At 44.9% G+C, this 13,240-nt stretch overlaps 1 protein-coding gene across 7 annotated transcripts in view; it reads right to left on the reverse strand.

The window, feature by feature from the left end:
* Window positions 1–13,240, reverse strand: part of RAPGEF2 (Rap guanine nucleotide exchange factor 2) — a 301,620-nt gene that overhangs the window by 46,171 nt on the left and 242,209 nt on the right. For all 7 annotated transcript variants that reach the window (XM_061584376.1, XM_061584372.1, XM_061584373.1 and 4 more), the window contains 2 exons: window positions 12,795–13,041; window positions 608–765 (listed from right to left, as the gene is read on the reverse strand). In XM_061584376.1, the coding sequence (XP_061440360.1) occupies window positions 608–765; window positions 12,795–13,041 (405 nt within the window). The remainder of the gene's footprint in view (window positions 1–607; window positions 766–12,794; window positions 13,042–13,240) is intronic.

Below are 13,240 nucleotides of genomic sequence, written 5' to 3' on the forward strand. Positions count from 1 at the left end.
CTCCAGCAAAGACATCTCTGAATTACCCCACCTTTCTTGGCTCTCCTCCACTATCTTCATTTCCTAAGCGAAACTGAATCCATTTTTATTACCCCAGTCTTCTAACAGATTTGTATGCCCCCTGAGCAAGGACTACAGCATTTTACTATCTGCACAGTAACTATGATAAATAAATGCTAAATAATGATGGTATAAATTTATTACAGAGTATTTCAGCAGATCAGACTATACGTGTCCTTTAAAAACAAGGACACAGACCATTTAAATGTAAAACAGATGTGCACATCCGAACTTCTGGGACATAAACACGTTACCAAAGTAAACCAAGAACCACTTCCAAGTGCATTTGGATACATGTTAATTTAGCATTATGCGTGTGCATTTAAATTGCCTTTTTTGGAAGGCAATGTAAGGAAGCAGAGACCTGTTCATTTCCTTGTCATCACTTGATTTCACCAAGGAAAGTGGCATTTTCACATGATTTTCAACTGAACACAAGGTCATGTGTCTTGCACTTCAATTTTTGTATCCATTTACACATATTCAATTTTTGTATCCATTTACACATATGAGGCTCTAAGAATAGCAATGAAAACTTCAGACTCACCTGGAGTTGTGTTGAAATCTAATATGCGGTGATGTGACTGCATTAAGTCAGGATTGCTTGAAGACAGTGTTCCACTCACTGGTAGAGCAGGAGGAATGTGCTTGGTCTGCCTCAACCCTACAATGCTGTCATCCTGAGATTGGCCAATTCCAATATCACTATGTTGGTGGAGGGAGAAGCAAAAGTATTTAGTACTTCTATACTATCTAGACTGGTATTTCTTAATTCCCTCCTGTATTTCCATAAGGTGACTTACATGTAATCCACCCAATCTTACAGTTTGTAAATATAAGCATTGGTTTGGCAAACTGATACACGGAAAGGTTTAACCAAAATCACTTCCAGTAGTAAGGTAACACGGTTACACCTAGATGCTGATGATTCTATAAAGCTCAAGAATTTTGTATGCATCCAGAAGATACAAAGTCTATATTTGTATCTGTGACAGAATTTCAGACTTAGTCTTTTTTTAGGAAAATAAATGTAGATGTATTTTTCTTTTTTTAACCATTTCTATACAGAGAATCAACTTGCTACTGAGTATCATTTACTTTCCATGTGATGTTACTGCAGAAATATATCAGAACAAATATAAAGATTTTATATCAAGTCAGTGTGTGTGTGTACGTGTGTGTGTACATATTACTGAACAAATGCTACCAAATCTTTCCAGCACAAAACAAAGTGAAGAACCTTCAGCCATCTGAATATTCAGAAGGTATTTCACAGAGCTATTGGTTTTATCTTTATTTTATATACAAGCAAGAAAAAAGGCTTGAACATCACCTTTCTCCCAAGCTTTTCTTTAATAATTTTAAGAATCTGACTAGATCAGCTGCTAGAAACTTTGGAATTTGCTCTCAGATTACAAAATTGGTGAGTGCAAGCATCCCAGTATCAGGGAAATGCTACTAAATCATTAGAATACAATTAGAACAATTAAAATAAAGTAGGACCACATTCTATCCAGTGAAGATGATGGCACAGAATCAGAATTCAAAGTGCTCCTTTGTACTTAATGAAAATTAGGCATGTCCAGTGTAATGTTTGTAACTTTTTGAAAATCAGCTTCCACACTACAAAATGAAGTGGTAGCAAATGTGCAATAGAAAGTTTTGGACTGACATCATGGGCCCCATGCAGAACTATTGCCAGGATTATGAGAATGGGAGAGGGTTGCAGATATTGGGGAAGGGACTGGTGAAACCACGGAGGTGCTTCCTGAGATCTCCATCAGCCCGGTGCCAAGTGGTCATATTACTGTCTCTGCTGAGGACAGTTTTAGCAGCCCACCCACTTGCTTGCAGCAGAGAGGGAGGAATGCAGTTTACCTTCATCATTAGCACCTAGCCCAAATTTATTCGTTCAGCAGACAGGTTGTAATGAAGCTGCTAGACCAGCCTTTCCCAACTAGTGGGCCACCAGATGTTGTTGGACCACAACTCCCATCAGCCTCAGTCAGCATTACCAATGGTCAGGAAAGATGGGAATTGTGGTCCAACAACTTCTGGTGGCCCACTAGTTGGGAAAGGCTGTGCTAGACCATTCTAGACAGGGGAATCTCTAGCAGATTCAGAACTGATAGCTTCTCCAAGATTATGCAGGCAAGAGAAAAGATGGTTACAACTTGAGAAATTAACCTCTTTTCCCAGGAGAAGTCGTTGCCTTGCTTCAAGGACAGGAAAATATTAAGAGTCAGCTTGTGCAAGAAGGGTGCCTCCCCCCTCTCTTTTATTTTAAGTGTCTTGGGATGAAAGCTTTGTTGTGACAAGTCTCCATTGGTTCAATAGCCTACTTGCACTTGCTGGTGTTCTGTATCCTGATTCCTACCTAGCATGTTTTGATGCTTCAATTCCTGTGCTGATCTCTGGAATAATGCTCTGTGCAAAACCCAGTTTTCAACTCCCGAGTCTGTTCTCTGGATGGGAACCAGGACAACTGAAAAGTTGTTGTGTGATTCTCTAGATTGTGATTTATGAGTTTTGAATACATTGTTGTTATGTGCCTTCAAGTCAATCATGACTTATGGCAACCCTATGAATCAGTGACCTCCAATACCATCTGTAGTGAACCATCCTGTTCAGATCTTGTAAGTTCAGGTCTGTGGCTTCCTTTATGAAATCAATCCATCTCTTGTTTGGCCTTCCCCTTTTTCTACTCTCTTCTGTTTTCCCCAGCATCATTGTCTTTTCTAGTGAATTATGTCTTCTCATGATGTGTTCAAAGTATGATAACCTCAGTTTCATCATTTTAGCTTCAAGTGATAGCTCTGGTTTAATTGTTCTAACACCAAGTATTTGTCTGTTTTGGTATCCGCAAAGCCCTTCTCCAACACCACATTTCAAATGAGTTGATTTTTCTCTTATCCACTTTTTTCACTGTCCAGCTTTCACATCCATACATAGAGATCGGGAACACCATGGTCTGAATGATCCTGACTTTAGTGTTCAGTGATACATCTTTGCATTTGAGGACCTTTTCTAGTTCTCTGATAGCCGCCGTCCCCAGTCCTAGCCTTCTTCTGATTTCTTGACTATTGTCTCGATTTTGGTTAATGACTGTACCAAGGTAATCCTTGACAAGTTCAATGTCCTCATTGTCAGCTTTAAAGTACATAAATCTTTTGCTGTCATTACGCTAGACTTCTTGACGTTCTGCTGTAGTCATGCTTTTGTGCTTTCCTCTTTAACTTTCAAAAGCATTCGTTTTAAATCATTACTGGTTTCTGCTAGTAGTATGGTACCATCTGCATATCTTAAATCATTGATATTTCTCCCTCCAATTTTCACACTTCGTCTTTGTCCAATCCCACTTTTTGTACGATATGTTCTCCGTATAGATTAAACAAGTAGGGTGATAAAATACACCCCTATCTCACACCCTTTTCAACTGGAAACCAATTGGTTTCTCTATATTCTGTCCTTACAGTAGCCTCTTGTTCAGAGTATAGGTTGCGCATTAGGACAATCAGATGCTCTGGCACCCCATTTCTTTTAAAGCAGTCCATAGTTTTTCATGATCTACACAATCAAAGGCTTTGCTGTAATCTATAAAGCACAGGGTGATTTCCTTCTGAAATTCCTTGGTCTGTTCCATTATCACACGTATGTTTGCAATATGATCTCTGGTGCCTCTTCCCTTTCTGAATCCAGCTTGGACGTCTGGCATTTCTTGCTCCATATATGGTAAGCGCCTTTGTTGTAGAATCTTTAGCATTACTTTGCTTGCATGAGATATTAAGGCAATAGTTCAATAATTGCTGCATTCACTGGGATCCCCTTTCTTTTAAATTGGGATGTATACTGAACACTTCCAGTCTGTGGGCCATTGTTTAGTTTTCCATATTTGTTGGCAATTTTTTTGTCAAAACTTGGACAGATTCAGTCTCAGTAGCTTGTAGCAACTCTATTGGCATGCCATCTGTTCCTGGTGATTTGTTTCTTTCAAGTATTTTAAGAGCCACTTTCACCTCACATTTCTGGTTCTTCAGCATACAGTTCCTCCGTGAATGAATCTGTCATCCTTGCATCTCTTTTATAGTGTTCTTTAGTGTATTGCTTCCATCTTCCTTTTATTTCATCTTGCTCAGTTAGTGCGTTTCACTGTTGATTATTCAACATCCCTACCCTTGGTTTAAATTTCCCTTTCATTTCTCTAATCTTTTGGAATAGGGCTCTTGTTCTACCCTTTTTGTTGTCCTCTTCTATTTCTATACAATAACTATTGTAATAGTTCTGTTTGTCCCTATGTACTAGTCGCTGTAATGTTGCATTTAGGGTTCTAACTGTATTTCTATCTTCTTTTGCTTTTGAATACATGCACTAATATATATGACTGGATAGATTATGCTAGCCAAACAGGATCATTTTGTTTTCTCATGCTTACCTAAACAGTTTCCTACACAAAACTAGCACAATGCATGGATGGGGTAAACAAGGAAACTTAGTATGAAAACATATGACCAGCATGACTGACAGATGATACAAGATGCATTATATGTTGTGTATGGCTGACAAAAGGCAAGTTTGGCTCAACAGGCAAACACGGGCTATATGAGAAAGCTGTAGCTTATAAAAATTTATAAAAGTTTACCTTTGCCTCAAAGGAATTTCAAGAGAATAACCAATATATGTTCAAAGTTTAAGATCATAGATTGAGTTGACACAATGGTTGCAGTTTCTAAAGGGTTACAGTTCTTTCACTCAGATATAATATAAATTAATGTAGATTAATTGTGGGCATCTCCCAGATACTTCTTTTTGGTGTCTGTTTCAACATGATTTGCAACCAGACCCCCCCAAAAACAACTGTAGGTGAGAAATTACAAGATGGAGCATGACTGACTAGTGCGCTACCGTATCACTTTTAGTTGCCTTGGAGTGAGAAACATCAAGGCAGTGTCTAGAACAAGCATGGGGAAACCTCTGGCCTATAACCTCACCCGCCTGTCAAAGTTGGCCCTGTGGGTGGGGGGAGATAAAGATCTGTCCCACCAGGCGAAAAAGGTTTCCCTCCCCTGGTATAGAAAGTGTGTGCATGTCTCCTATGACCTGCTCCAGTATGGGTGGCTCAGTTTCTAATACTTCAGCCCAAGATTTCTGTTTGCTCTTTCTGAAGGAAAACACTAACCAACGTGCTGCTAGGGTCATGTTAACATTGCTTTGACATCACTATTTACCTGTGGCTTCATTTCAAATAGCTTTCGAGAGAAGACACACAAGAGTAGAGTTTGTAGCATCCATATTGCTAATTCTTAGTGAACAGACCATTGGTCTCACCTGAAGGGTGTTTTTCCCAGGTATCATGCCATCACATGGGTTATAGTGCCATCTAGCGTCCAAAGGTAAGAATGTACTGAAGTCAAGACTTGGGGCAACCATGCCCCTCCCACTCCAGTTCAATTGCGATGAGTCCAAAGTGAGATGTCTGAGAAGATGCAATGGCCAACAGGCCTACCAGCAAAGACGAGACAAATAGTGGCCCAGTAGGGCAGAACCACATTCATTCCTAACAGATTTAGAGGTCTTGACTTAATTACATAAACTAAACCAATACAACTTTAAACAGTAACAATTTAAAGGTGGTACAAACCCCCAGGCATCCTCCAATAGGGAGGGCTGTGATGGCATACCTGGGAAAACAACCCTTCAGGTGAGACCAATGGTCTGTTTTCCCCAGGTAGTATGCCATCACGTGGGATGTACCAAAGCAGCCCCAACAGGGAGGAACCACCCACCGTTTACCCATGAGAAAGGACCTGTTGCAGAACACACCTCCCAAAAGAGGTAGAGGCATAGCGGTCTATCTTATAAAGCTTGATAAAGGAGTCTGGAGTAGACCATACAGCCGCTCTGCAGATATCTGCAACAGGTGCGTTGGTTGCGAAAGCAGCCATAGTGGCAGCTGACTTGGTGGAATGCGCCATTATCTTACTAGACACTGGAAGCTTAAGCAACTCATATGCCAGTGCAATGCAGGCGTGCAACCAACAGGACAAAGTGGATTTAGAGACCTTCTTCTCTAGAGTCCTTGGGTTAAAGGATACAAATAATGACTCCATTAACCTTATATCCTGGGTTCGAGACAGGTAAATACTGAGGGCCCTCCGGACATCTAGCGAGTACCAGGCCTTCTCCAGTGGATGGATGGGCTTCGGACAGAATGAAGGAAGAACAATGTCCTGGTTACAGTGGAAAACTGAACTGACCTTGTGATGAAAGGATGGATCTGGGCGCAACACCACCGAGTCCTTATAGAAAGTGCAGAAATGGCAGGCCGATGACAATGCTCCCAGCTCTCAAACTCTTCTCGCCAAGGTGATCGCCACTAGAAATAAGACCCTGAAGGATAACAGTTGCAATGACACTGACCCAATGGGTTCAAAGGGAGGGCGCTGTAGGGCTTGCACGACCTTTGGAAGACTCCAGGAAGGGAAATGGTGACACACTGCCAGGGAAAGGAGGGCAGCTCCCTTCAAAAAACGCCTGATGAGCGGGTGCGAACCCATGGGAATGGCAGAAGCGGAGATGGACAGAAGTGATAAAATAGTGGAGGCGTGACGATGCAAGGTGTTTGCTTGTAGTCCCCTCTTCAGACCTCTATATAGGAACTGCAAAAGTTGTACAGTGGCTTAAGAGGGTTGGCAGCCGTGGGACGTACACCATTTGGAAAAGGCAAGCCAAGTACTCTGGTAGATGCAATTCGTCGATGGCTTTCTAGGTGCCAGAATTGTATCAACAACCCCCTGTGATAGACCTGAGCTAATCAACTGCCTCTGTTCAAACACCAAGCCGTCAAACTCAGCCAGTAGGGATCCAGGTGCCAGATCAGTCCCTGTGAAAGAAGATCTGGTCTGATTGGCAGCCTCCAAGGATCTGTTACTGATAGTGAGAGCAGGTTTGACAACCACAGTCGACAAGGCCAGTATGGGGCTAGCAGGACCAGTTGAGCCTTTTCATGTCACAGTTTTCTCAGTGTCCTGCCCAGTAGAGGTATGGGGGAAAGGCGTACAGAAGACCGTCTGGCCAAGGTGTTAACAGTGCATCTACTGACTCTGCAGTCATTTCCAGATACCTTGAGAAGTAACAAGGCAGCTGGCAATTGTGACTCAAAGCAAAGAGGTCCACCGAGAGGTTGCCGAACCGACGCTGGAGAAGGTCGAACACCGCTGGGTGAAGTTTCCACTCTCCCGGAATCACCTGCTGTCTGCTGATCCAGTCGGCCATCACACTCAGAACGCCGCTGAGATGTTCTGCCCTCAGTGACATCAGATGACTTTCGTCCCAGTCGAAGATCCGGGTTGTTTCCACTTGGAGAATTTGTGACCTGGTTCCCCCTTGTCTGTTCAAATGCAATTTTTACACAGGTGTTGTCTGTCCGTATCAGTACATGTTCCGACAGGAAGATTGGTTGAAAGTGTAGAAGTGCCAGATGGACAGCTGGTAGTTCCAGCCAGTTGATGTTCTGAAGCTGCTCCGACCAGGACCATACACCCTGGACAAAGCGGGCGTTGCAGTGGAGCCCCTAGCCGGTCAGGCTGGCATCCATAGTTATTACAGTTCTGTCGGGTTCTCAGAACAGAATTCCCCTGCTGAGGTTTCGAATTGTCGCCCACCATCGAAAGGAAGAACACAACGAGGGGTCCAGGCGAATTTCATGATGGTTGGAGTTGGCAATGTCCACCTGAAAGGGTAATAAGGCCCAGTGGAGTGGTTGAGTATGATGTCGAGCCCACGGTACAATGTGAATAGTGGAGACGAACGTCCCCAGAGCTTTTACCAGAAACATTACATCTGCCTTCGAACAACGTATCAGGAGCAGTGCCCTATTCTCTGATGGTTGCAATGCGCTTTGGTGACAGAAAGACCATGGTCTGTGCTGTGTCCAATATTGTTCCCAGATGCTGCAGGCGCTGAGTTGGCTCTAGTTGACTCTTGCCTATGTTAACTAGCCAAGTGTGGGTCCTCAGAACCTCGAGAGTGCTGTGAACCAGGTCACGGACCTGGTCCCTGGAATCCTCCCAAAGCAGTAGATCATCCAAGTAGGGGTAAATATGGACCCCTGGAGGCAGAGGTGAGCCACCAGGGTGACCATCACTTTGGTGAATACCCTTGGGGCCGACGCAAGTCCAAACGGCATGGCCTGGTATTGAAAATGATGCTGGCAGAATGTGAACCTCAGCAACCATCTGCGGGCAGGACAGATTAGGACGTGGAGGTATGTCTCCTTTAGGTCGATGGAGACCAGAAAGTCCCCCTGCTGCAGCACTTCTATAATCGATGCAAGGGACTCCATTTTGAATTGTTGATACTTCACAAAGCGGTTGACAAACTTGAGGTCTAAGACCGCCCTCCACGACAGATCTCGCTTGGGGACCACAAACAGGATGGAATAAATGCCCCCCAATCTCTCTGCTGGTGGTACTGGTTCTACTGCAGCTATGTCGAGTAGATGTCCTATTGCTTCCTGCATGACCCTTCTCCATTCTTGAGTTTGGGGAATGGGAGAGGGAAGGAATCTTTTTGGGGGGGTCAACCAAAATTCTATGTTTTAACTGTGAGAGAAGATATCTCTGACCCAAGAGACCTGTGTTAAACCAAGCCAGAGTCTTGCATACTGAAGGAGCCTGCCTCCAATAGGAATGGTGTCAGAATTGCATACGCAATGAGCTCCCCTTCCATATGATGAAGATGAAGGACCCTGTCGTCCCTGCTGCTGAACTTTTCCCTGGAATCGCTGTTTGTGCCAGGTTCCCCTGGAGGAGCGGAAGTCAGTAAATCGAGAATCGCGGCACCAGCCCCCAGGCCACGCTCCTCAAAAGGGCTGGAAAGAGCAGTATGGAACAAAGCTTCTAAAGGGCCTGTGGTCATCCTTCTTGACCATGGCCAAAGCTGGCTTTTGGTTGTCTTTAGGATCTACCAAGACCGCTTTAAGGGCTTCTTCACCAAACAGCAAAGACCCTGAGTATGGGGCTGTAGACAAGTTGACCCTGGCTGTGGTATCCGTGTTTGCTGACCCACTACTTCCGTGGCCAGTGCCCATGCTCCTTGCTGAGTTGCATCCAAAGTGGTGTCAGCCATAAATGCAGCCGCTTTGTGAATTTGACTAGGCCATTTCGGAGTTTGATCAGATCCAGAATAGGATCATCCAAGAGCTCATCCAGCCACATCATAGAGGCCCCTGAGAAAATGGAGGCTGCAGCAGAGGCCCGAATGGAGTAAGCAGTAGCCTTGTGGTTCTTACTCAGAGTGAAGTCTAGCCGCCATTCTGAGCAATCCTTAAGCTGGGAATCTCCTTCTTTTGGGAGGAGAGACCTCTACTAAGTTAGAGATTGGCTGATTTACCCCTGGGACATTCAGGTGATTCATGAACTCAGGGGCCAAAGCATAGTATCTGTTGGCCAGGGCTGAGAAGCAACATGGTGCAGCGGGCAAGTCCATTCCTCCTTGGCCAGCTTGTCGATGGGGTCTGGCACAGGAATGAAGTGATTCACTGATCTGGGAGATTTGAGGACCCTAGGAGGGACAGGAGGGATGGCAGATTGGGGTTGCAAAGATTGGAGACCTAAGGTGTCCAGACCTCTATGCAAGAGTGGGAGATAGTCAGCTGAATCAAAAAGACGATAGGACGAGTCCACCTCCAGTTAAGAGTCCCCACTCCACTCATCGTCTTCGACCTGAAGAAAGAACGAAGGATCCTCCAATCCTGACGCATCACCTCCAATTCTGCCTCTGGCAACATCAAAGGGGTTTGGTGAAGGAGATGGAATTTCATCATTACAGCCATGTTGCTTGATAGCGCTGGAGTGCCACTGTGCACCTTGTTGAGTCAATGGATTAACGTGTGACAGTGACTATGCTTGAGAGAAGAAACCCAGTATATCCTTCAACTGGTCAAGAAATTCTGGAGTCAGCTGTAAACCCAGGAGAGGGGCAAGTGCGGCCGCCTGAGGATCTGAGGGCACTGTCTGCCCTTGTTGAGGCAGATGTGGCTGTACTGGTTGAAGCAGAGGTGCCAGAAGTGTATCCAACTGGGGAGATGTCGCTGTCATAGAATGAGATGGACAATTCAAAGTTGGTTGGCTAGGAAACCTTTCAAACTTGTCCTCTGATGACCTAGTAGGTGAATGAAAAAGTGCTGTTAATGCCTCCTGGACAGGTTCCTCTGGGACCGGGACTGACATGTATCATGCTTGCTTGGCAGCACTGTGGGCAGACAAGTGTTTGGTTTTAGCGACAGCCTTGGAGTGGAGTTTGGAATGTTTGTGCTTTGTGGTGCGACGGGGCCTTGCACTACTGGTTTGCCCCGTCTCTTGGGCTGACTCTGGTCGCTGATCTGCCATTATATACATGCACAAAGGTAGGATGTGCGGTAGCTGTCACCAACACACGAACTGGGGTGAGGGGTGCGGTGTGAGTAGGGGCAACAGTGCACGCCGAGGGGCGAGAGGAGCACCAAGTACAGTACTGGTAACACAGTATGGCGAAAAGGCTCAAATACACGCACACAGTGGGGTGTGTACGATACTGCTCCTGTGCACTATACAAGAAGGCCAATCTCATGTACATGCACACAGAGAGGGTGCGGTACTGTTCCTGTGCACTGTATATCCAGTCGCCTCTGCACCTTTTTTTTTTATAGCATTCGGAGAAGCAAAACTATCTACCCCTCAGACTAAACAAGTTGATACACGAATGAGAAGGTTTAAAAAAAGGGGGGGCTAAAAGTACAAAAAGAGCAGAAAAATGAGAGCAAACAAAACGGAGGATGAGGAAAAAGTGGTGGGAAAATTCAAAATACAAAATGGTGGCCACCTAGGTCATGGCGGCCCAGAGGTCAGATAGCCATCGGGGGGGGGGCAGCCAAAACAAGCACCCCTGCTAACACTGCCACCAGGAGCAAAGGGAAAGGAGCCACAGTCATGAGGCCCAGAGAGGAAATAGCCACCTACAGAGGGGGGACAGCCAAAGCGAGCCCTCCCACTAACTGCTGCCACAAGCGAGGGGAAAGGAGCCCCAGAGAAAGGCTGCCTCCACGATCGAACAAGGCATCTCAGCACCCCACAGGGGTAGAAAGGAGGCGGCGCCACGTAAAGCGGATCACTCCAAGCGTGTCTCAAAAAGCGGGCCCAGGGGGCTGGCACCGCAAGCTGCTAGCGGCCGCTGAGCAAGCCATGAGTAAGAAAGAGCCACCGCTGAGCACCCAGTGGGGGGGGGAGCAGAAGTGGCGCCGTGAAAAGCGGACCGCAGGTTGGTTGCTGCCAAATCAAGGCACCCTCGTGAGCTTCTGACACGGCACTATAGCTGCCTAAAGGAGGGGGAGTGCTGCTGCCCCTGTGAAGAAGGAGCGGCAAAAGCAGCCTCTGCTGTTAGAAAAAACAGGAAGGGTCAGGCAGGGCAGCAGTCCCCGCTGTTCCCAACTCAAGAAGGGACAGGTAGGGGAGGGGGGAAAGGGGGGGAAAGAAAAATCACTACAAACAACCACCCCACTAAAAATCGTGAGAAGGGGGGATGGGGAAACAAAAAGGCTGGGGGAAAAGGAACCCAGCAAAGGCTGAGAACAAAAGAAAACCCAGCAAAGTCCCCAGTCCCCACACACTCTCTCTCTCTCTCCCTCTCACACACACTTTCATATGAACACACACACTAAAAAGACTAACTCCTACACTAAATCCTTACACTATGGTGATATGAACAGCCTAGGACGAAGGCAAGAATGAACTGGAGTGGGAGGGGCATGGTTGCCCCAGGTCTTGACTTCAGTAGATTCTTGCCTTCGGATGCTAGATGGTGCTATAACCAACATGATGGCATGCTACCTGGAGAAAACCTGTATTTTGTTTCTACTTTTTCTAAAAGCAGTTGCACACTGGCTCTGCACTGATACACAATCATCTCACTTATCTAGACCCCATGTAATGCTATTATACACTGGCTACACATCAACTTGCAAGGTAGCAGTATATGTGTGAAGTTGGATTCCTGTATTGAGAGGGGGTTGGACTCGGCCTTACAAGCCCCTTCCAACTCTACTATTCTATGATTCTGAAACACTAACTCCAGCAGAACTTGAAAGGGGCTGTCACTATTTGGTCATACATCTCTTGCATCAAAAGTTACAAAACACTTGGCTGTTTTATCATCCTGCTTTATTCAGTATATAACATGAAAAAGAAATGCTAATGTGTTAACGAGTCTTCAAAGTATAAAATTGTTTGTTCTCTCACGAGAAACCCAACAGTTACCCTCCCCTCTCTGCCTCAAATGGGTTAGCAAGTGCTACCCTCCTGGCCTACTACTTTTGTGGTATAAGTGGTGTAACACAGTTTCAGGAGATATGCTGCTTCTCTTGGTCTTTCTATATATTGCAGGAGACTGATTTTCTTATCTGGCCTCCTCTATGACAGAATATCCATGAACACAGTCAAAATGTCAAATACCACTTGGGCTTGTTCTGTTGCAATTACAGCACCTGGGAAGTTACAGACAATAGCGCATTCAGATTCCACTTCTTCTACAAAGACACTCGAGCCTTTCTCCCCTTCCCCCAGTTTATTTCTGTGTTTTTTGTTTCTGTTCAGATGTCAAAGCTGAAAAAATGCATTAGTCATATATATATGTGTGTGTGTGTTAATATACTACGTATGAGTCAGAGTAAAACACATTACTGTGTTGTATACCATACTCACTTGTATGGTTTCTGAGGCAGGATACTGATGCGGGTTTTGTCTAGTATCTTCTTTAGCTTGTTTCGTCCACCAACAGTATTGGCTTTGCTCTTCTTGGTTACTTTTTCCAATCCTATCACCTGTTCCACATCAACTCCAAGATCTGGGATAGAGTAACGGCTTGCTTTTTTAATATCACCAATTTTAGGCAGATGAGGAGCACCGTTTCTTTTCTCCTCGGACAGCCTTGTCAGAAGTTCCTTAAAAACTGCACAGCAAGGCAAATGGTGGAAAATGTATAGAAAAATAAAATCAAAAGAAATGCCTCATGCCCATCTTACATAGACTATAAAAAGTAAAGTGGGTGGCATTTCAAATTTGAAAAGAATTCATGCTTAGACTTTCCACCTAATTCCACAAGTCTATTATTAGGCACAGAACTAAGTCCTCATAACAAGTCATTTACT

Source organism: Rhineura floridana, chromosome 9 (genome assembly GCF_030035675.1).
Source record: "Rhineura floridana isolate rRhiFlo1 chromosome 9, rRhiFlo1.hap2, whole genome shotgun sequence".
NCBI lineage: Eukaryota > Metazoa > Chordata > Lepidosauria > Squamata > Rhineuridae > Rhineura > Rhineura floridana.